Here is a 24,314-nt window from a genome sequence, read left to right on the forward strand (position 1 = left end):
AGACCCCCGAAATTGGGGAGAGAAACACAAAATTGGGACAGAAACACCAAAATTGGGGAGAGAAACACCAAAATTGGGACAGAAACCCAAAAATTGAGACATTGGGGACAATGGGGACATTGGGACCCCAAAATGGGGACAGGGACCCCAAACAGGGACAGGGACCCCCAAAATGGGGACAGAAACCCCAAAATTGGGACATTGGAGACCCCAAAATGAGGAGAGAAACACCAAAATTGGGACAGAAACCCAAAATTGAGACAGGACCCCCAAAATTGGGGAGAGAAACCCAAAAATTGGGACAGAAACCCAAAATTGCGACATTGGGGACAATGGGGACCCCAAAATGGGCAGAGGGACCCCCAAAATGGGGAGAGAAACACCAAAATTGGGACAGAAACACCAAAATTGGGACAGAAACCCAAAAATTGGGACATTGGGGACCCCAAGATGGGCACAGGGACCCCCAAAATGGGGACAGAAACCCCAAAATTGGGACAGAAGCCCCAAAATTGGAACAGAAACCCCAAAATGGGGACAGGGACCCCCAAAATTGGGACAGAAACCCCAAAATTGGGACAGAAGCCCCAAAATTGGAACAGAAACCCCAAAATGGGGACAGGGACCCCAAACTTGAGGTCGCCCCCCTCCCCAATTACCCCAGGACCCCCCCACACCCCTCACACCCTTCCCCAACCCTGGGGACCCCCTGGGGACCCCCAAAATCCCCCCCAGGACCCCCCAAATCCCCCCCCGGGACCCCCCAAATTCCCCCCAAAATACCCCCAGAACCCCCCCAAATCCCCCCCAGGACCCCCCAAATGCCCCCAGAGCCCCCAGACCCACCTGCCTGTAGTCCTTGAAGTATTTGTAGGTTCTGCGCAGGTGCCGGATCCCGACCGGGTCTGGGGGAGCCCCCGTGAGACCCCCGGGGGACCCCCAAAAAGGGACGGGGGGGGGCGGGGACGCCCCCAGACCCCCAAAAAGGGACAGAGACACCCCCAGACCCACAGAAAGGGACAGGGGGGGCAGGGACACCCCCAGACCCACAAAGAGGGACAGAGACACCCCCAGACCCATAAAAAGGGACAGGGACACCCCCAGACCCACAGAAAGGGACAGGGACACCCCCAGACCCATAAAAAGGGACAGGGACGCCCCCAGACCCACAGAAAGGGACAGGGACAACCCCCAGACCCACAGAAAGGGACAAGGACGCCCCCAGACCCACAGAAAGGGACAGGGACACCCCCAGACCCATAAAAAGGGACGGGGGGGGCAGGGACACCCCCAGACCCATAAAAAGGGACAGAGACACCCCCAGACCCACAAAGAGGGACAGGGACACCCCAAAAAAAGGGACAGGGACACCCCCAGACCCACAGAAAGGGACAGGGACCCCCCCAAAAAGGGACAGGGACACCCCCAGACCCACAGAAAGGGACAGAGACACCCCCAGACCCACAGAAAGGGACAGGGACCCCCCCAAAAAAAGGGACAGGGACTCCCAGAGGGGACAGAGGGGACAAAGACCCCCCCCCCAAAAAGGGACAGAGGTGACAGGGACCCCTCCCCCCCCCCTCCCCCCTCCCCTTTTGGGTCACACCGGGGCGTGAAAGGGACGGGGGGGGGCGGGGCGGGGTGACACCGAGGGGACAAACGGCACTGGGGGGGGCGGGGGCACTGAGGGGACATTGGGGACATTGGGTGGATAATGAGGGGACACCGATGGTGGCACTGAGAGGACATTGGGGACACTGAGGGTGGCAATGGGGACAGTGGGGTGGATAATGAGGGGACACCGATGGTGGCATTGAGGGGACACTGAGGGGACCTTGGGGATGGCACTGAGAGGACACCGACAGTACACTGAGGGTGGCACTGGGGACAGTGAGGGGACATTGGGGACAGACTGAAGGTGGCACTGGGGGGACATTGGGGACACTGAGGGGACCTCGGGATGGCACTGAGGGGACATTGGGGGGACACTGGGGACACTGAGGGTGGCAATGGGGACAGTGGGGTGGATAATGAGGGGACACCGATGGTGGCACTGAGGGGACACTGAGGGGACACCTACAGGACACTGAGGGTGACAATGGGGGGACATTGAGGGTGGCACTGAGGGACATTGGGGACACTGAGGGGACATTGGGGACAGTGGGGACACACTGAGGGTGGCAATGGGGGGACATTGGGGTGGATAATGAGGGGACACCGATGGTGGCATTGAGGGGACACTGAGGGGACACTGGGGGGACATTGGGGACACTGAGGGGACATTGAGGGTGGTGGCGCTGTCACCTCCCCTGTCCCCTGCCGGGGTCACTCACCATTGTCAAACTCATCGGGGATCTGTGGGGACAGAGAGGGGACAATGTGGGGACATTTTGGGGGGACATTGGGGGGACATTGCGGGGACATTGGGGGGGACAGTGAGGGGACATTGGGGGACATTGTGGGGACATTTCGATGACATTTTGGGGGACATTGGGGGGACAGTGAGGGGACATTGTGGGACATTTCGATGACATTTTGGGGACATTTCGGGGACATTTCGATGACGTTTTGAGGACAATTTGGGGACATTTCAATGACATTTTGGGGGGACATTGAGGGGACACCGAGGTGGCACCGAGGGGACAATGAGGGGACACAAAGGGGACCCAGAGGGGACAGGGCCAGCCCGGACGGTGACAATTCGGTGCCAATTCGGTGACAATTCGGTGACAATTCGGTGCCAATTCACACCCAGGTGACACCGAGCCCCTCACGTCCTGTCGGTGTCCCCTCCCCCGGCCATTGTCACCTGTGCCACCCCCTTGATGTCCCCGGAAGGGGATGGGGTGACAAAAGTGACAAAAAGGGGAGAAAAAAGGAAAAAAAGGGATAAAAAAGTGACAAAAAAGTGACCAAAAAAAGGGACAAAAAAAGGACAGAAAAAGGACAAAAAAGGGACAAAAAAGGAACAAAAAAGGGACAAAAAAGGACAAGGAAAAGACAAAAAAGTGACGAAAAAGGGACAAAAAAGGTACAAAAAAGGGACAAAAAAGTGATCAAAAAGGGACAGAAGTGACAAAAAAGTGACCAAAAAAAGTGACCAAAAAGGGACAAAAAGTGACCAAAAAAGGGACAAAAAAAGGACAACAAAGGGACAAAAAAGTGACCAAAAAAGGGACAAAAAAGGGACAAAAAAAGGGACAAAAAAGGGACAAAAAGTGACAAAAAAGGGACAAAAAAGGCGACAAAAAAGGGACAAAAAAGTGATCAAAAAGGGACAGAAGTGACAGAAAAGTGACCAAAAAAAGGGACAAAAAGGGACAAAAAGAGGGACAAAAAAGGACAAGGAAAAGACAAAAAAGTGACGAAAAAGTGACCAAAAAAAGGGACAAAATAGGGACAAAAAAGGGACCAAAAAAGGGACAAAAAAGGGACAAAAAAGGACAAAAAAGTGACAAAAAAGGGACAAAAAGTGACGAAAAAGGAACAAAAAATGGGACAAAAAAGGGACAAAAAAAGGGACAAAAAAGGGACAAAAAGGACAAGGAAAAGACAAAAAAGTGATGAAAAAGGGACAAAAAAGTGACAAAAAGGGACAAAAAAGGGACAAAAAAGGGACAAAAAAAGGACAACAAAGGGACAAAAAAGGGACAAGAAAAGGACAAAAAAGGGACAAAAAAGGAAAAAAGGGACAAAAAAGGGACAAAAAGGGACAAAAAAGTGACCAAAAAAAAGGGACAAAAAAAGGGACAAAAAAGGACAAGGAAAAGACAAAAAAGTGATGAAAAAGGGACAAAAAAGTGACAAAAAGTGACCAAAAAAGGGACAAAAAAAGAGACAAAAAAGGAACAAAAAAGGGACAAGAAAAAGGACAAAAAAGGGACAAAAAAAGGGACAAAAAAGGAAAAAAAGAGACAAAAAAGGGACAAAAAAGTGACCAAAAAAGGGACAAAAAAGGGACAAAAAAGTGACGAAAAAGGGACAAAAAAGTGACCAAAAAAGTGACACCAGGACCGCCCCCCTCCCGCTCCGTTCTGCCACCCCCTCTGGGGACAATTGGGGACAATTGCCACCGATGGTCCCCGATTGTCACCCCCCCCCCGCTGTCACCTCACCTTGTCCCCGTGCTCGTCCACGGAGTTGCTGCCTGGGAGGAAATGGGGACAGTTGGGGACATTTGGGGACATTTGGGACACTGGGGACATTTGGGGACACTTGGGGACATTTGGGGACATTTGGGGACATTGATCAGCGTCCCTGCAGTGTCCTGGGGCATTTGGGGACATTTTGGGGACATTTGGGGGGAGATTTGGGGGGGAGATTTTTGACACCTTCGGGGACACTTTTGGGGGCACCTGGGGACATTGCTGGGGACATTTTTGGTGACCTTTTTGGGGACATTAGTGACCATTCTGGGGACATTTCTAGGGATATTTAGGGATATTTTTGGGGACACACTTGGGGACATTTGGTGGCATTTTTGGGGACACTTTGGGGTACATTTGGGTGACACTTTAAGGAACATTTCTGGGGACATTTGGGGACCTTTTGGGGACATTAGTGACCCTTCTGGGACCCTTCTGGGGACACTTGGGGACAATTTTGGGGACTCTTTTGGGGACATTTTTTGTGAGATTTGGGGATATTTGGGGGACATTTTTGGGGATATTTGGGGGATATTTTTGGGGACACCTGGGGACATTTTTGGGGACCTTTTTTGGGGACATTAGCGACCTTTTTGGGGACACTTTGGGGACATTTGGGGACACTTGAGGGGACATACCGAACACGTAGAGCACGGCCGCCCCTCCGGTGGCCGCCAGGAGCCCCCCCAGGCGCAGGGCCAGGAGCCGCAGGGAGCCCTGGGAGCCCCGATCCTCATCCTGGGGGGGGGCACTGGACACCTGGGGACAGGTGAGACACAGGTGGGACACAGGTGAGACACAGGTGAGACACAGGTGAGACACCTGGGCCCATCTGGGACACACCTCGGGCACACCTGGTGACACCAGGACACACGTGGGGACACCCAGCGCCTGTCTGGGCCCATCTGGGCACACCTGGGACACACCTGAGCACACCTGGCACACACCTGGTGACCCTCGGGGGTCCGCAGCCCCCCGGGCCCGCCCCGCCCGCCCCCTGCCCTCGTCCGCACCTGGCGCTGCCGCAGCCGCTCCCGCAACACCGCGGCCGTGTCGGAGCCCGCGGCGGGGCCGCCCAGGGCGCGGCGGGGCCCGGCGGGCGGCGCGGGGGTCCCGGGGGTCCCGGGGGTCGCGGCCCGGGCCCGCCGCAGCCCCCAGGCCGCCGCTCGGGCCGCCATGGACGCCGCCATGTTGCTGTACGGCAACGCGCCGGCGCGGCCGCAGCAGCCAATGGGAGCCGGGGGGGTGAGTGAGGGAAGAGCCAATCAGAGGCGAGAGGTGAGGGAGAGGGGGCGGGGCGGGGAGGGGTTTAGCCAATGGCGGCGAGGCGGGCGGCCAATGGGGGTGGGGGGGAGGGCGGGGCCAGAGGCGCAGCAGCCAATCAGAGAGAGCGCGGGCGGAAGGGGCGCCAAGGCGGAACGCGCGGAGGCGGGGCCGGGACAATGGCGGCGTCAGGACCCCCGAGAGCGGCCCCGAAATCCACAAACTTGGCCCCAAAACCGGCCCCGAAATCCCTAAAGTTGGTCCCAAAATCCCCAAACTTGGTCCCCAAAATGGGCCCCCGGAAGAGCGGCCCCAAAATCCCCAAACTGCCCCCAAAACCAGCCCCGAAATCCCCAAACTTGGCCTCAAAAAAGACTCCGTATCCCTGAAACTGGCCCAAAACGGATCCCGAATTCAGCCCCAAGCCCCCCAAAACTTGTCCCGAAACCGGCCCAAATTTCCCCCAAAATGGGTCTGGAAACCAGGCTCAAACCCCTCTTAACTTGTCCCAAATTCCCCCAAACTGGCCCCGAAAAGGGCTCCAAAACCGGCCCCAAATCCCCCATAACGGGCCCCCAAACTTGCTCCAAAATCAGCCCCAAAACCAGACCCAAGTCCCCCCCAAAACTTGCCCCAATTCCCCCCAAACTGGCCCCAAAACTGAACCCAAAAGAGCCCAAATCCTCGAAATTTCCCCCAAAACCAGCTCAAAAACTTTGAGTGCTGCGCCTTTATTAAACACCAAAACCGGAAACAGCAACGAGGGGACAGCAGGAACAGGGCAGAAAAGGGGGCAGAAATGGGGCAGAAAATGGGGCAAAAAAGGGGCGAAAAATGGAGGAAAAAGGGGAAGAAAATGGGCAAAAAATAGGGGAAAAAAAGGGGGGAAAATGGGCAAAAAATGGGAACAGAAAGGGGGAAAAAGGGGCAGAAAAAGGCGGAAAAATGGGCAAAAAATGGCCAAAATACGAGAAAAATACGGGAAAAAAAGAGGGGAAAAAAGGGGTAAGAAGGGGCTAATTGGGTCTGGGGTCCGCGGGGGGCTCAGGCCTCGAGCAGCTTGCCCAGGAAGCGCAGGTTGAGGATCTTGAGCTGCTCCTCCAGGTCCATGCGCACGATGCCGTCCTCGCCGTCGATGCTGAGCAGGATCCCGGTGGCCTCGCGGTCCTCGCCCAGGATCACCTTCACCTGGGGGGGCAAAATGGGGCAAAAATGGGGAAAAAGGGTTCAGGAGGGTCCCAGAGGGGTTTTGGGTGGTCTCCGAGGAGTTTTGGGGGGATTTTGGGGGATTTGGGGAGGTTTGGGGAGGTTTTGGGGGGATCAGCAGGATCCCGGGTGGCCTCGCGGTCCTCGCCCAGGATCACCTTCACCTGGGGGGCAAAATGGGGCAAAAATGGGGAAAAAAGGGTTCAGGAGGGTCCCAGAGGGGTTTGGGTGGTCTCAGAGGAGTTTTGGGGTGATTTTGGGGGGATCAGCAGGATCCCGGTGGCCTCGCGGTCCTCGCCCAGGATCACCTTCACCTGGGGGGCAAAATGGGGCAAAAATGGGGAAAAAAAAGGGTTCAGGAGGGTCCCAGAGGGGTTTGAAGGGGATTTGGGGTGAATCTGGGGTGATTTGGGGCAGTTTGGGGTGAATTTGGGGCAGTTTGGGGAGGTTTGGGGGGGATCAGGAGGATCCCGGTGGCCTCGCGGTCCTCACCCAGGATCACCTTCACCTGAGGGGCAAAAATGGGGCAAAAATGGGAAAAAGGGTTCAGGGGGAGTCCCAGAGGGTTTGAAAGGGATTTGGGGTGAATCTGGGGTGATTTGGGCAGTTTGGGGTGAATTTGGGGCAGTTTGGGGGATCAGGAGGATCCCGGTGGCCTCGTGGTCCTCGCCCAGGATCACCTTCACCTGAGGGGCAAAATGGGGCAAAAATGGGGGAAAAAGGGTTCAGGAGGGTCCCAGAGGGGTTTGGGTGGTCTCAGAGGAGTTTTGGGGTGACTTTGGGGGGATTTGGGGAGGTTTTGGGGGACCAGGAGGATCCCGGTGGCCTCATGGTCCTCGCCCAGGATCACCTTCACCTGGGGGGCAAAATGGGGCAAAAATGGGGAAAAAAGGGTTCAGGAGGGTTCCAGAGGGGTTTGAAGAGGATTTGGGGTGAATCTGGGTTGATTTGGGGCAGTTTGGGGTGAATTTGGGGCAGTTTGGGGTGATTTTGGGGGGATTTGGGGAGGTTTGGGGGGATCAGGAGGATCCCGGTGGCCTCACGGTCCTCGCCCAGGATCACCTTCACCTGAGGGGCAAAATGGGGCAAATATGGGAAAAAAGGGTTCAGGGGGAGTCCCAGAGGGGTTTGAAGGGGATTTGGGGCAGTTTGGGGTGAATTTGGGGCAGTTTGGGGTGAATTTGGGGCAGTTTGGGGTGAATTTGGGGCAGTTTGGGGAGGTTTGGGGGGATCAGGAGGATCCGGTGGCCTCGCGGTTCTTGCCAGGATCGCCTTCACCTGGGGGGGATTAGGGGGATTTGGGGGGCTCAGGGGGGATTTGGGGAGCTTGGGGGTCCCCAGGTGAGTTGGGGGTCCCCCAGGTGTGTTTGGGGTCCCCAGGTGAGTTGGGGGGTCCCACCTTGTTGCTCTTGGTGGGCGTGACGGGCTCCAGGTGCTCGCTGGACACGCTGACCACCTTCTCGCTGTCCTTGAGGTACACGGAGCACATCCCGCCTGGGGAGGGGGTGTCAGCATTGGGGACCCCCCAAAAATAACCCCAAAAATACCCAAAAAGCCACAAAAACCACCCAAAAAACCCCCAAAATCCCCTCAAATCCCCCCCAAATCCACCTTCTCGCTGTCCTTGAGGTACACCGAGCACATCCCGCCCTGGGGAGGGGGTGTCAGCATTGGGGACCCCCAAAAAAAACCCCAAAAAAACCCACAAAAACCCCTCAAAAAACCCCCAAATCCCCAAATCCACCTGTGACCCCCAAAATCCCCTCAAATCCCCCCAAATCCACCTTCTCGCTGTCCTTCAGGTACACGGAGCACATCCCGCCCTGGGGAGGGGGTGTCAGCATTGGGGACCCCCAAAAATACCCACAAAATACCCCAAAATATCCCCAAATCCACCTGTGACCCCCAAAATCCTCCCCAAAAAGACCCCAAAATCCCCAAACCCCCTCCCCACGTACCTGACTCTCACCTGGATGTCCATGGTGACCCAGACCCCCCAAAACGCCTCTGAGACCCCCCCAAATCCCCCCAAAATCCCCCCAAACCCCTCTGAGACCCCCCAAAAACCCCCCCAAATCCACCTGTGACCCCTCAAACCCCACCCAAACCCTTTTGTAGCCCCCCCAAACCCCCTCCCCACATACCTGGTGCTGTCCAGGTACGAGTCCCTGACCTTCACCTGGATGTCGTGGTCACCCAGACCCCCCAAAACCCCCAAAACACCCCAAATCCCCCCAAAACCCACCCAAATCCCCCCAATTTCCATGCCCAGGTACCGTGACGGATCGGATGACCCCGGTCTGTCCCACAGCTGCACTGTCCAGGTACGAGTCCCTGACCTTCACCTGGATGTCCGTGGTCACCCAGACCCCTGTGACCCCCCAAATCCCCCCAAATCCCCCCAAAACCCACCCAGACACCCCAAATCCCCCCCAAACCCACCCAAAACCCCCCAATTTCATTGCCCAGGTACCGTGACGGATCGGATGACCCCGGTCTGTCCCACGGCCGCGCTGTCCAGGTACGAGTCCCTGACCTTCACCTGGATGTCCGTGGTCACCCAGACCCTCCAAAACCCCCCAAAACACCCCAAAACCCACCCAAAATCCCCCAAAAACGCCCCCCAGGTACCGTGACGGATCGGATGACCCCGGTCTGGCCGACAGCTGCACTGTCCAGGTACGAGTCCCTGACCTTCACCTGGATGTCCGTGGGTCACCCAGTCGCCGCCCGCGCCCGCCTCGATGCCCGAGCCGGGGGTGTGGGGGTTGTACCCGCCCGGGGAGGGGGCGCCGGGGGTCATGGGGCTGTAGCCCACCGGGCTGGGGCTGGGGCTGGCCTGGGAGGGCAGGAGAAAGAGGGTTATTGGGGCTAAAATGGGTCTGGGGGCGTCACGGGGCTGTAGCCCACCGGGCTGGGGCTGGGGCTGGCCTGGGAGGGTAAAACAAGGGGGTTATTGGGGGCTAAAATGGGTCTGGGGGCATCATGGGGCTGTAGCCCACCGGGCTGGGGCTGGCCTGGGAGGGCAGGAGAAACAGGGTTATTGGGGGGTTAAATGGGTCTGGGGGTGTCACGGGGCTGTAGCCCACTGGGCTGGGGCTGGCCTGGGGGGCAATGGGAACATGGTTATTGGGGGTACAAATGGGTCTGGGGGTGTCATAGGGCTGTAGCCCACCGGGCTGGGGCTGGGGCTGGCCTGGGAGGGCAAAACAAGGGGGTTATTGGGGGCTAAAATGGGTCTGGGGGTGTCACAGGGCTGTAGCCCACCAGGCTGGGGCTGGGGTGGTGAAACAAGGGGGTTATTGGGGCTAAAATGGGTCTGGGGGCGTCACGGGGCTGTAGCCCACCGGGCTGGGGCTGGGGCTGGCCTGGGGGGCAATGGGAACATGGTTATTGGGGGGTTAAATGGGTCTGGGGGTGTCACGGGGCTGTAGCCCACCGGGCTGGGGCTGGGGGGGCAGGAGAAACAGGGTTATTGGGGGGTACAAATGGGTCTGGGGGTGTCACGGGGCTGTGGCCCACCAGGCTGGGGCTGGCCTGCAATGGGAGAGCATCAGGGTGGGTACAAATGGGTCTGGGGGGGATTAAAGGGGGTTATTGGGGGGTTTGTGCTATCGGGATGGGTTTTTTTGGGGCCGGGGTAATTTTGGGGTGAATTTTCCCGTTTTTGGGTACCTGGTAAGCCATGGGCGAGGGCGTGTTCTGGTAGCCCAGTGGGTTTGGGGCAGTTTGGGGCAGTTTGGGGCAGTTTGGGGCAGGTTTGTGCTATCGGGATGGGGTTTTTTGGGTTCAGGTGATTTTTGGGGTGAATTTCCCCGTTTTTGGGTACCTGGTAGGCCATGGGCGAGGGCGTGGGGTGTAGCTCGCAGGTGAGTGCGTGTTCTGGTAGCCCAGGTGGGTTTGGGGCAGTTTGGGGCAGTTTGGGCAGGTTTGGGCAGTTTGGGGCAGTTTGGGCAGTTTGGGGCAGGTTTGTGCTATCGGGACGGGGTTTTTTGCGTTCAGGTGTATTTTGGGGTGAATTTTGGGGATTTTGGGTACCTGGTAGGCCATGGGCGAGGGCGTGGGGTGGTAGCTCGCAGGTGAGTGCGTGTTCTGGTAGCCCAGGTGGGTTTGGGGCAGGTTTGGGGCAGTTTGGGGCAGTTTGGGGCAGGTTTGCGCTATCGGGACGGGGTTTTTTGCGTTCAGGTGATTTTTGGGGTGAATTTTGGGGATTTTGGGTACCTGGTAAGCCGTGGGCGAGGGCGTGGGGTGGTAGCCCAGGTGGGTCTGGGGCAGGTTTGGGGCAGTTTGGGGCAGTTTGGGGCAGTTTGGGGCAGTTTGGGGCAGTTTGGGGCAGTTTGGGGCAGGTTTGTGCTATCGGGACGGGGTTTTTTGGGGCCGGGGTAATTTTGGGGTGAATTTTCCCGTTTTTGGGTACCTGGTAGGCCATGGGCGAGGGCGTGGGGTGGTAGCTCGCAGGTGAGTGCGTGTTCTGGTAGCCCAGGTGGGTCTGGGGCAGTTTGGGGCAGTTTGGGGCAGGTTTGTGCTATCGGGACGGGGTTTTTTTGGGTTCAGGTGAATTTTGGGGTGAATTTTGGGGATTTTGGGTACCTGGTAGGCCATGGGCGAGGGCGTGGGGTGGTAGCTCGCAGGTGAGTGCGTGTTCTGGTAGCCCAGGTGGGTTTGGGGCAGTTTGGGGCAGTTTGGGGCAGTTTGGGGCAGTTTGGGGCAGTTTGGGCAGGTTTGTGCTATCGGGACGGGGTTTTTTGGGCCGGGGTAATTTTGGGGTGAATTTTCCCGTTTTTGGGTACCTGGTAAGCCATGGGCGAGGGCGTGGGGTGGTAGCTCGCAGGTGAGTGCGTGTTCTGGTAGCCCAGGTGGGTTTGGGGCAGTTTGGGGCAGTTTGGGGCAGGTTTGTGCTATCGGGACGGGGTTTTTTGGGGCCGGGGTAATTTTGGGGTGAATTTCGGGATTTTGGGTACCTGGTAAGCATCGGTGAGGGCGTGGGATGATAACTCGCAGGTGAGTGCGTGTTCTGGTAGCCCAGGTGGGTTTGGGGCAGTTTGGGGCAGTTTGGGCAGGTTTGGGGCAGTTTGGGGCAGGTTTGTGCTATCGGGGACGGGGTTTTTTGGGGCCGGGGTAATTTTGGGGTGAATTTTCCCGTTTTTGGGTACCTGGTAGGCCATGGGCGAGGGCGTGGGGTGATAACTCGCAGGTGAGTGCGTGTTCTGGTAGCCCACGGGCTCGGCGCCACCTGGTGGTAGCTCTGGGGGGAGGGGCTGGGCTGGTAGGAGCCCTGGGGGGAGGGGACGGCGTAGGGGGAGAACTGCTCCGTGTTGTACCTGGGGGGGGGCAGGGGGGGACAGGTGAGGGCACAGGTGAGACACAGCTGGGTTAACACCTGGATACAGGTGAGACCACACCCGGGGGCAGGTGAGACACACCTGGGCAACACCCAGCATCACACCTGGCTCACACCTGGGTAACACCTGAGTACAGGTGAGACACACCTGGGTACAGGTGAGAAACACCTGGGCAACACCCAGCATCACACCTGGCTCACACCTGGGTACAGGTGAGAGCACACCTGGGTAACACCTGGGGTACAGGTGAGACACACCTGGGGGCAGGTGAGACACACCTGGGTAACACCCAGGGCACACCCAGCATCACACCTGGGCACAGGTGAGCACAGGGTGAGACACAGGTGAGACACACCTGGGTAACACCTGGACACAGGTGAGACACACCTGGGGGCAGGTGAGACACACCTGGGCAACACCCAGCATCACACCTGGCTCACACCTGGGCACAGGTGAGAGCACACCTGGGTAACACCTGGACACACCCGGGCACAGGTGAGACACACCTGGGTAACACCCAGGGCACACCCAGCATCACACCTGGGCACAGGTGAGCACAGGTGAGGGCACAGGGGAGGGCACACCCAGGTAATGCCCAGGGCACACCCAGGGGCACACCCGGCTCACACCTGGGCACAGGTGAGGGCACACCTGGGGGGCTTCCAGGGGTCCCCCAGGAGCCGTTTCCCCCTTCCAACCCCCATTTTGGGGACCCCCAAACCCCCCCAAACCACCAAGGCCCCATTTTGGGGGACCCCCGAACCCCAAACCCCATTCTGGGGACTCCAAATCCCCCCCACCCATTTTGGGGACCCCCCAAATCCCTCAGGGCTCCATTTTGGGGACCCCCAAATCCCAAACCCAATTTTGGGGGACCCCCAAATCCCAAACCCCATTTTGGGTCCCCCAGGACCACCCACCCCCTTCCCCTCCCCACCCGGCTGGTTTTGGGGGATTTTTGGGGGGATTTTGGGGTGATTTCGAAGCGGATTTTTTGGGGTGATTTCCGGGGGTTTTGGGTCGTTTCTCACTCACATGGCGGGGGTCCCGGGGGTCTGCGGGTTGTAGGGCTGGCTGACTTGGGGGGACGCGGGGTCGGGGTACCCGGGGGTCTGCGGGTTGGGGGTCCCCCCGTAGCCCTGGGGGGACGGGGTGGGGCTCGTCCTCGAAGCCGTACTCGAAATCCTCGTCAGCCCTGGGGGGGAGAGGGAAATTGGGGAGGGGTCCCCAAAATGGGAACCCCCCCCCCGAGAGAGAAATAGAGAGGGGAAATTGGGGAGGGGTCCCAAAAGTGGGAACCCCCCCCGAGAGGGGAAATTGGGGAGGGGTCCGGAAAATGGGAACCCCCCCCAAGAGGGGAAATTGGGGAGGGGGTCCCCGAAAATGGGAACCCCCCCCCGAGAGAGAAATAGAGAGGGGAAATTGGGGAGGGGTCCCCAAAAATGGGAACCCCCCCCAAGAAATAGAGAGGGGAATTTGGGGAGGGGTCCCGAAAATGGGAACCCCCCCCCCCCGAGAGAGGGAAATAGAGAGGGGAAATTGGGGAGGGGTCCCCGAAAATGGGAACCCGGCCCCAGGAAATTGGGGAGGGGTCCCAAAAATGGGAATCCACCCCCAATAGGGAAATTTGGGGAGGGGTCCCCAAATGGGAACCCGCCCCGAGAGGGGAAATTGGGGAGGGGTCCCCAAAAATGGGAACCCCCCCCAAGAGGGGAAATTGGGGAGGGGTCCCCAAAAATGGGAACCCGACCCCAGAGAGAGAGACCCCCCAATTTGGATTATTTTGGGTTATTTTGAGGAGGGGGTCTCACCTGGAGGGCATGTTGGGGTTGTTGGGGTTATTTTGGGGTAAATCTGGGTTATTTTGGGTTAATTTGGGGAGGGGTCTCACCTCGATGGCGTGTTGGGGTTGTTTGGGTTATTTTGGGGTAAATTTGGGTTATTTTGGGTTATTTTGGGTGGGGGTCTCACCTCGATGGCATGTTGGGTTATTTTGGGGTAAATTTGGGTTATTTTGGGTTAATTTGGGTGGGGGTCTCACCTCGATGGCGTGTTGGGGTTGTTGGGGTCATTTTGGGGTAAATTTGGGTTAATTTGGGTGGGGGTCTCACCTCGAGGGCGTGTTGGGGTTGTTGGGGTTATTTTGGGGTAAATTTGGGTTAATTTGGGTTAATTTGGGTGGGGGTCTCACCTCGAGGGCGTGTTGGGGTTGTTGGGGTTATTTTGGGGTAATTTAAGGTTATTTTGGGTTAATTTGGGGTTATTTTGGGGAGGGGTCTCACCTCGAGGGCGTGTTGGGGTTGTTGGGGTTATTTTGGGTTATTTTGGGTTATTTTGGGGTAAATTTGGGTTAATTTGGGTTAATTTGGGGAGGGGTCTCACCTCGATGGCGTGTTGGGGTTGTTGGGGTTATTTTGGGTTAATTTGGGTGGGGGTCTCACCTCGATGGCGTGTTGGGGTTGTTGGGGTTATTCTGGGGTAAATTTGGGTTATTTTGGTTAATTTGAGGAGGGGTCTCACCTCGATGGCGTGTTGGGGTTGTTGGGGTAATTTTGGGTTATTTTAAGGTTATTTTGGGTAAATTTGGGTTAATTTGGGTGGGGGTCTCACCTGGAGGGCGTGTTGGGGTTGTTGGGGTTATTTTGGGTTACTTTAAGGTTATTTTGGGTTATTTTAGGGTTATTTTGGGGAGGGGTCTCACCTCGAGGCGTGTTGGGGTTGTCGGGGTTATTTTGGGGTAAATTTGGGTTATTTTGGGTTAATTTGGGTGGGGGTCTCACCTGGAGGGCGTGTTGGGGTTGTTGGGGTCCCCAGGCCCCGCTCTGGGCCGGGGTCCGGCTCCCGTCGTGCAGGGGGGTCTGCGAGCCGTAGTGGGGGGTGCGGCTCCCTGGGACCCCGAAATTAATGAATGTCACCCCAAAATTCCAAAATTAATGAATAACACCCCAAAATCCTGAACTTAATGAATGTCACCCCAAAATTAATGAATGTCACCCCCAAAATCCCGAAATTAATGAATGTCACCCCAAAATTAATGAATGTCACCCCAAAATCCCGAAATTAATGAATGTCACCCCAAAATTAATGAATGTCACCCAAAATCCCGAAATTAATGAATGTCACCCCAAAATTAATGCATGTCACCCCAAAATTGCAAATTAACGTATGTCACCCCAAAATCCCAAAATTAATGAATGCCACCCCAAAATCCCCAAATTAATGAATGTCACCCCAAAATCCCGACATTAATGAATGTCACCCCAAAATTCCAAAATTAATGTATGTCACCCCAAAATTAATGAATGTCACCCCAAAATCCCAAAATTAATGAATGTCACCCCAAAATCCCGAAATTAATGAATGCCACCCCAAAATTAATGAACGGCACCCCAAAATTCCAAAATTAATGAATGTCACCCCAAAACTAATGTATGTCACCCCAAAATCCCCAAATTAATGAATGTCACCCCAAAATTAATGAATGTCACCCCAAAATCCCAAAATTAATGAGTGTCACCCCAGAATTTCAAAATTAATGAATGTCAACCCAAAATTAATGTATGTCACCCAAAATCCCGAAATTAATGAATGTCACCCCAAAATCCCGAAATTAATGAATGTCACCCCAAAATTAATGAATGTCACCCCAAAAATCCAAAATTAATGAATGTCACTCCAAAATCCTGAAATTAATGAATGTCACCCCAAAATTAATGAATGTCACCCCAAAATTCCAAAATTAATGAATGTCACCCCAAAATCCCGAATTAATGAATGTCACCCCAAAATTAATGAATGTCACCCCAAAAATCCAAAATTAATGAATGTCACTCCAAAATCCTGAAATTAATGAATGTCACCCCAAAATTAATGAATGTCACCCCAAAATTCCAAAATTAATGAATGTCACCCCAAAATTAATGAATGTCACCCCAAAAATCCAAAATTAATGAATGTCACTCCGAAATCCCGAAATTAATGGATGCCACCCCAAAAATCCAAAATTAATGAATGTCACCCCAAAATCCCGAAATTAATGTCACCCCCCCAGAGGGACCCCCAACCCCTCAGATTGTCCCCAGAATCCCCCAGGAACCCCCAACCAAACTGACCCTGAATTGTCCCCAAATGTCCCCAAATTTCCCTGAATTGTCCCCAAATTGCCCCAGAATTGTCCCCAAATTTCCCTGGGATTGTCCCCAATGTCCCCAAACTGCCCAAGCAGTGTCCCCAATCCCCCCAGTGTCTCCAGAATTGTCCCAAATGTCCCCAAATTTCCCTGAATTGTCCCCAAATTGCCCCAGAATTGTCCCCAATGGTGTCCCAATGTCCCCAGCAGTGTCCCCAACGGTGTCCCCAATGTGTCCCCAATGGTGTCCCAATGTCCCCAATGTCCCCAAATTTCCCTGAATTGTCCCCAAACTGCCCCAGAATTGTCCCCAATGTCCCCAAATTTCCCTGAATTGTCCCCAAACTGCCCCAGAATTGTCCCCAATGTCCCTGAACTGTCCCCAAATTGCCCCAGAATTGTCCCCAATGTCCCCAAATTTCCCTGAATTGTCCCCAAACTGCCCCAGAATTATCCCAAATGTCCCCAAATTTCCCTGAATTGTCCCCAAACTGCCCCAGAATTGTCCCCAATGTCCCCAAATTTCCCTGAACTGTCCCCAAACTGCCCCAGAATTGTCCCCAATGTCCCCAAATTTCCCTGAACTGTCCCCAAACTGCCCCAGAATTGTCCCCAATGTCCCCAAATTCCCCCAGAATTGTCCCCAAATTTCCCTGAATTGTCCCCAAACTGCCCCAGAATTATCCCAAATGTCCCCAAATTTCCCTGAATTGTCCCCAAATTTCCCTGAACTGTCCCCAAATTCCCCCAGAATTGTCCCCAATGTCCCCAAATTTCCCTGAATTGTCCCCAATGATGTCTCAGTGTCCCCAATGGTGTCCCCAGTGGCGCCCCACTCACCGTCGTGCAGGGGGGTCTGTGACCCGTACATGGGGGTCCGGGACCCCGAGCCGTACATGGGGGTCTGTGATCCGTACATGGGGGTCCTCCCGTAGGCCGAGGTGAGACCCCCGGGGCGCCGCGACCCCCTGGGGGGACAGAATGGGACAGTCAGGGGTCACTCAGGGGTCACACAGGGGTCACTCAGGGGTCACACAGGGGTCACATTGGGGTCACAGGGACCCCAGACCCCCGGGGCGCCGCGACCCCCTGGGGGGACATGGAGGGGTCACTCAGGGGTCACACAGGGGTCACAGGGACCCCAGACCCCCGGGGCGCTGCGACCCCCTGGGGGACAGAATGGGACAGTCCGGGGTCACACGGGGGTCACACGGGGGTCACTCAGGGGTCACAGACCCCCGGGGCGCCGCGACCCCCTGGGGGACAGAATGGGACAGTCCGGGGTCACTCAGGGGTCACACAGGGGTCACTCAGGGGTCACACGGGGGTCACAGGGACCCCAGACCCCCTGGGGGACAGAATGAGACAGTCAGGGGTCACACGGGGGTCACACAGGGGTCACAGGGACCCCAGACCCCCGGGGCGCCGCGACCCCCTGGGGGGACATGGAGGGGTCACACGGGGGGTCACACGGGGGTCACACAGGGGTCACTCAGGGGTCACAGGGACCCCAGACCCCCTGGGGGGACAGAATGGGGTCACACGGGGGTCACACAGGGGTCACTCAGGGGTCACACGGGGGTCACTCACACAGTGGTCAGTCTCTGCCTGTCCACGCTGATGGTCTGGCACTGTCCCAGTGTGTCCCCAGCCCCAGTGTCCCCAGTGGTCACTCACACAGTGGTCAGTCGCTGCCTGTCCACGCTGATGGTCTGGCACTGTCCCAGGGATATCCCCAGCCCCAGGACTGTCCCCACAGTGACCCCAGTGGTCACTCACACAGTGGTCAGTCTCTGCCTGTCCAGGACTGTCCCCAGGACTGTCCCCAGTGTCCCCAGTGGTCACTCACACAGTGGTAGCCCCAGTGGTCACTCACACAGTGGTCAGTCGCTGCCTGTCCACGCTGATGGTCTGGCACTGTCCCCAGCCCCAGGACTGTCCCCACAGTGTCCCCAGTGGTCACTCACACAGTGGTCAGTCGCTGCCTGTCCAGCACTGTCCCCAGCCCCAGGATGTCCCCAGTGTCCCCAGTGGTCACTCACACAGTGGTCAGTCGCTGCCTGTCCACGCTGATGGTCTGGCACTGTCCCCAATGTCCCCCAGTGTCCCCAGTGGTCACTCACACAGTGGTCAGTCTCTGCCTGTCCAGCACTGTCCCCAGTGTCCCCAGTGGTCACTCACACAGTGGTCAGTCGCTGCCTGTCCACGCTGATGGTCTGGCACTGTCCCCAATGTCCCCCAGTGTCCCCAGTGGTCACTCACACAGTGGTCAGTCGCTGCCTGTCCACGCTGATGGTCTGGCACTGTCCCCAATGTCCCCCAGTGTCCCCAGTGGTCACTCACACAGTGGTCAGTCTCTGCCTGTCCAGCACTGTCCCCAGTGTCCCCAGTGGTCACTCACACACTGGTAGCCCCAGTGGTCACTCACACAGTGGTCAGTCTCTGCCTGTCCAGCACTGTCCCCAGGACTGTACCCAGTGTCCCCAGTGGTCACTCACACAGTGGTCACTCACACAGTGGTCAGTCTCTGCCTGTCCACACTGATGGTCTGGCACGTCGAGTGCAGCTCCACGCGCGCCGTTGACTCCGTGGCGTCCTTCACCACGCCGATGTACCCTGGGGGTGGGGGCGTTTGGGGGTCCTGGGGGGTCCGAGAGCCCCCCGAGGGGGTCCCGGGGATTTGGGGAGGGGTCCCGGGGATTTGGGGAGGGGTCCCGGGGATTTGGGGAGGGGTCCCACGCACACACCCACCTTTGTAGGGCCCCTGCGAGATGCGCACCGTCTGCCCGATCAGGTCGTTGTCGCGCCGGCCGCGGCCCCGGCTGAGGCCCCCAGACCCAAATGCGCCCCTCTGCCCTGGTGGGGGGCACGGGGGGGACTCAGAGACCCCTGAGACCCCTCCCCAAATGACTCACCAGCCCCAGCTGAGGCCCCCAGCCCCAAATGCACCCTTCTGCCCTGGGTGGGGGGCTCAGAGGGGTCCCCAAGCCCCCAGGGACCCCTCCCCAAATGACTCACCGGCCCCGCTGGGGTGCATGGGGGGCTCAGAGACCCCTCCCCAATGACTCACCGGCCCCGCTGGGGTGCATGGGGGGCTCAGAGACCCCTCCCCAAATGACTCACCGGCCCCGCTGGGGTGCATGGGGCTGCTGATGCGGGGGGACATGGGCGTGAAGCCGCACATGGCGAAGTTGGTGACGTCGCGAGGCTGCGGGGCGGGAAAAGGGGGTCGGAAATGGGGCGAAAAAGGGGGGAAAACGGGAAAACCCGATAAAACGGGGAGGGGTCCGACCTTGGAGCCCCCCGCCAGCACCAGGTGGCGCGTCTTGCACACGAACATGCCCCCGTTCTCCACCAGCTTCTTGCAGTGCAGGAAGGCGAAGCCGCGGAACAGGTGCCGGATCTCGCCCTCGCGGCCCTGCAGGAACAGGGGAGGGGGCAAACACGGGGTGAGACCCCCGAATTGGGGAGGGAGAGCTCTAAAATGAACAGGTGAGACCCCCAAATTGGGGTGGGAGAGCCCCCCAAAATGAACGGGTGAGACCCTCGAATTGGGGTGGGAGAGCCCCCCAAAATTAATGGGTGAGACCCCCAAATTGGGGCGGGAGAGCCCCCCAAAATGAACGGGTGAGACCCCCCAAATTGGGGCGGGAGAGCCCCAAAATTAACGAGTGAGACCCCCAAATTGGGGAGGGACACCCCAGAACAGGTGCCGGATCTCGCCCTCGCGGCCCTGCAGAAACAGGGGAGGGGGCAAACACGGGGTGAGACCCCCGAATTGGGGTGGGAGAGCCCCCCAAAATTAACAGGTGAGACCCCCAAATTGGGGTGGGAGAGCCCCCCAAAATTAACGGGTGAGACCCCCAAATTGGGGTGGGAGAGCCCCCCCAAAATTAGTGTGTGAGACCCACCCCCAAATTAACAGGTGAGAGCCCCAAAATTGGGGTGGGAGACCCCCAAATTAACAGGTGAGAGCCCCAAAATTAGTCTGTGAGACCCCACCCCAAATTAACAGGTGAGACCCCCAAATTGGGGTGGGAGAGCCCCAAAATGAATGGGTGAGACCCCCGAATTGGGGTGGGAGAGCCCCCAGAATTAACAGGTGAGACCCCCGAATTGGGGTGGGAGAGCCCCCCAAAATTAACAGGTGAGACCCCCCAAATTGGGGTGGGAGAGCTTCCAAATTAACGGGTGAGACCCCCAAATTGGGGTGGGAGAGCCCCCAAATTCCTATGTGAGATCCCACCCCAAATTAACAGGTGAGAGCCCAAAACTGGGGTGGGAGAGCCCCAAAATTAACAGGCGAGACCCCCACCAAAATTCCTGAGGATGCCCCAAACACCCCAAAGATCCCCCAAACCCCCCAAATCTCCCCCAAAACCTCCCCAAATTCCCCCAAAACGCACGGAGTGGGGGCCGTCGATGACTCTGACGATGTCCTTGACGTGGATGTTGTTCTGCTCCCCAAACACCCCAGATCTCCCCCAAAATGACCCAAACCTCCCCCAAACACCCCAGATCTCCCCCAAAATGCCCCAAACCTCCCCAAATTTCCCCCAAAACGCACGGAGTGGGGGCCGTCGATGACTCTGACGATGTCCTTGACGTGGATGTTGTTCTGCTCCCCAAACACCCCAAATCTCCCCCAAAATGACCCAAACCTCCCCCAAACACCCCAGATCTCCCCCAAATCTCCCCCAAAATGCCCCAAATTTCCCCCAAAACGCACGGAGTGGGGGCCGTCGATGACTTTGACAATGTCCTTGGCGTGGATGTTGTTCTGCTCCCCAAACACCCCCAAATCTGCCCCAAAATGACCCAAATCTGCCCCAAAATGACCCAAACCTCACCCAAACACCCCAGATCTCCCCCAAAATGACCCAAATTTCCCCCAAAACGCACGGAGTGGGGGCCGTCGATGGCTTTGACGATGTCCTTGACGTGGATGTTGTTCTGCTCCCCAAACACCCCCAAATCTGCCCCAAAATGACTCAAATCTGCCCCAAAATGACCCAAACCTCACCCAAACACCCCAGATCTCCCCCAGAATGACCCAAATCCCCCCAAATTTCCCCCAAAACGCACGGAGTGGGGGCCGTCGATGACTTTGACGATGTCCTTGACGTGGATGTTGTTCTGCTCCGAGTCCAGCGCCACAGCAAAGCGATTGTCCTTCTTGCGCGTCACCGCCTGGTGGCGCACCGTCACCACCTTGCCGTACATGTTCAGCACCTGGGACAGGGAGAGATACACCTGAGATACACCTGGATGTAGCTGGGACTGCCTGGGATGCACCTGGGTACACCTGGGTACAGCTGGGTACACCTGGGTACAGCTGGATACACCTGGATATAGCTGGGACTGCCTGGGATACACCTGGGTACACCTGGGTACACCTGGATACACCTGGGATACACCTGAGATACACCTGGGTACAGCTGGGGCTATCGGGGACAGCCTGGTGGCGCACCGTCACCACCTTGCCGTACGTGTTCAGCACCTGGGGGGACAGGGACACACCTGGGATACACCTGGGTACACCTGGAATACACCTGGGATACACATGGATACACCTAGGACTGCCTGGGATACACCTGGGTACACCTGGATACACCTGGGATACACCTGGGTACACCTGGGTACACCTGGGACAGCCTGGTGGCGCACCGTCACCACCTTGCCGTACATGTTCAGCACCTGGGACAGGGAGAGATACACCTGAGATACATCTGGGATACACCTGAGATACACCTGGGTACAGCTGGGTACACCTGGATACACCTGGGATACACCTGGATACACCTGGGTACACCTGGGTACACCTGGATATAGCTGGGACTGCCTGGGATACACCTGAGATACACCTGGGTACACCTGGGTACACCTGGATATAGCTGGGACTGCCTGGGATACACCTGAGATACACCTGGGTACACCTGGGTACACCTGGGACAGCCTGGTGGCGCACCGTCACCACCTTGCCGTACATGTTCAGCACCTGGGGGGACAGGGACACACCTGGGTACACCTGGGTACACCTGGGATACACCTGGGACAGGGAGAGATACACCTGAGATACACCTGGATACACCTGAGATACACCTGGGTACACCTGAGATACACCTGAGATACACCTGGGATACACCTGGATATAGCTGGGACTGCCTGGGATACACCTGGGTACAGCTGGGTACACCTGGGACAGCCTGCGATACACTTGAGATACACCTGGGATACACCTGGGATGCACCTGCGATAGCTGGGATACACCTGAGATACACCTGGGTACAGCTGGGATAGCTGGGACTGCCTGGGATACACCTGGGTACACCTGGGATACACATGGATACACCTGGGATACACCTGGGTACACCTGGGATACACCTGGGACAGGGAGAGATACACCTGAGATACACCTGGGTACACCTGGGATACACATGGATACACCTGAGATACACCTGGGTACACCTGGGATACACCTGGATACACCTGAATATAGCTGGGACTGCCTGGGACACACCTGGGATACACCTGGGACACACCTGGGTACACCTGGATACACCTGGGATACACCTGGGATACACCTGGGGCTATTGGGGACAGCCTGGCGGCGCACCATCACCACCTGGCCGTACATGTTCAGCACCTGGGGGGACAGGGACACACCTGGGTACACCTGGGATACACCTGGGAACAGCTGGGACAGCTGGGTACACCTGGGTACACCTGAGATACACCTGGGATACACCGGGGTACACCTGGGATACACCTGGGTACACCTGGGTACAGCTGGGTACACCTGGGTACACCTGGGTACACCTGAGATACACCTGGATACACCTGGGTACAGCTGGGATACACCTGGGTACACCTGGGTACACCTGGGTACACCTGAGATACACCTGGATACACCTGGGGCTATCGGGGACAGCCTGGCAGCGCACCGTCACCACCTTGCCGTACGTGTTTAACACCTGGGTACACCTGGGTACACCTGAGATACACCTGGGAGGGGTTTTGGGGGACTTTGGACAGGATTTTGGCCAGGATTTTTGGGAGATTTTCGGGGTTATTTTGGGGAATTTTGGGGGGGGATTTTCGGGGGGATTTTGGCCAGGATTTTGGGGTTATTTTGGAGGGGATTTTGACCAGGATTTTGGGGGGTATTTAGGGAATTATGGGGGGGGGGGGATTTGGGGGCATTTTGGTCAGGATTTTTGGGAGATTTTGGCCATGATTTTGGGGGTTATTTTTGGGGGATTTTGGCCAGGATTTGGGGGTTTTTTTGAGGGATTTTGGCCAGGATTTTGGGGCTTATTTTGGGGGAATTTTGGGAGGTTTTCGGGGGGATTTTGGGGCTTATTTTGGGGGAATTTTAGGAGGTTTTTGCTCAGGATTTTGGGGGAATTTTGGGGGGTTTTTTGGGTGGGATTTTGGGGAATTTTGGGGTTTTCTTTGGTCAGGATTTTGGCCAGGATTTTGGGGAATTTTGGGGTTTTTTTTGGTGGGATTTTGGGGAATTTCGGGGGTTTTTTTTGGTGGGATTTTGGCCAGGATTTTGAGGGTTATTTTGGGGTTTTTTTTTGGGTGGGATTTTGGGGAATTCTGGGGTTTTTTTGGCCAGGATTTTGCCCAGGATTTTGGGGAATTTTGGGGGGTTTTCGGGGGATTTTGGCCAGGATTTTGAGGGTTATTTTAGGGGTTTTTTTGGGTGGGATTTTGGGTGGTTTTTTGGGGAATTTTGGGAGGTTTTTGGGTGGGATTTTGCCCAGGATTTTGAGGGTTATTTTGGGGTTTTTTTTGGGTGGGATTTTGGGTTTTTTTTTGGGTGGGATTTTGGGGAATTTTGGGGGGTTTTTTTTGGGTGGGATTTTGGGGGTTTTCAGGGGGATTTTGCTCAGGATTTTGAGGGTTATTTTGGGTTTATTTTTTGGGTGGGATTTTGGGGAATTTCGGGAGGTTTTCGGGGTGATTTTGCTCAGGATTTCGAGGATTATTTTGGTTTTTTTTTTTGGGTGGGATTTTGGGTTTTTCCCCCGGGGGTCCCACCTGGAAGGTCTCGCGCTCCAGGCGCACGATGACGCCCACGGTCTGGGGGTCCAGCTGCACCAGCTCCCCCCACTCGTGCTGCCCCCCAACGTCCACGCCCGAGGCCGTCTCGGAGCAGAGCTGCAGGTCCCGGGGCAGCACCTTCAGCTGGGGCACGGAACAGGAGAAACCGGCTGGGAG

General features: G+C 56.7%; 2 protein-coding genes across 2 annotated transcripts in view; both read right to left on the minus strand.

Annotated features, from left to right (window-relative positions):
- Nucleotides 1–5,368, minus strand: part of TIMM50 (translocase of inner mitochondrial membrane 50) — a 5,591-nt gene extending 223 nt beyond the window's left edge. Inside the window, exons 1-5 of the mRNA XM_074531815.1 lie at nt 5,159–5,368; nt 4,784–4,904; nt 4,116–4,147; nt 2,334–2,355; nt 843–905 (exon numbers count right to left, since the gene is read on the minus strand). Of these exons, the coding sequence (XP_074387916.1) occupies nt 843–905; nt 2,334–2,355; nt 4,116–4,147; nt 4,784–4,904; nt 5,159–5,335 (415 nt within the window). The 5' untranslated portion in view covers nt 5,336–5,368. The remainder of the gene's footprint in view (nt 1–842; nt 906–2,333; nt 2,356–4,115; nt 4,148–4,783; nt 4,905–5,158) is intronic.
- A 938-nt stretch (nt 5,369–6,306) lies between these two features.
- The window catches only part of SUPT5H (SPT5 homolog, DSIF elongation factor subunit), a 32,224-nt gene continuing 14,216 nt past the window's right edge, over nt 6,307–24,314 (minus strand). Inside the window, 17 exon segments of the mRNA XM_074531806.1 lie at nt 6,307–6,596; nt 8,014–8,108; nt 8,890–8,985; nt 9,345–9,453; nt 11,768–11,832; nt 11,835–11,935; nt 12,992–13,113; nt 13,115–13,151; nt 14,737–14,765; nt 14,767–14,843; nt 16,926–17,053; nt 18,599–18,701; nt 18,837–18,941; nt 19,209–19,293; nt 19,378–19,503; nt 21,171–21,317; nt 24,135–24,281. Coding sequence (XP_074387907.1) covers nt 6,453–6,596; nt 8,014–8,108; nt 8,890–8,985; nt 9,345–9,453; nt 11,768–11,832; nt 11,835–11,935; nt 12,992–13,113; nt 13,115–13,151; nt 14,737–14,765; nt 14,767–14,843; nt 16,926–17,053; nt 18,599–18,701; nt 18,837–18,941; nt 19,209–19,293; nt 19,378–19,503; nt 21,171–21,317; nt 24,135–24,281 — 1,716 coding nt within the window. The 3' untranslated portion in view covers nt 6,307–6,452.

Source organism: Zonotrichia albicollis, chromosome 39, assembly GCF_047830755.1.
Source record: "Zonotrichia albicollis isolate bZonAlb1 chromosome 39, bZonAlb1.hap1, whole genome shotgun sequence".
Lineage (NCBI taxonomy): Eukaryota > Metazoa > Chordata > Aves > Passeriformes > Passerellidae > Zonotrichia > Zonotrichia albicollis.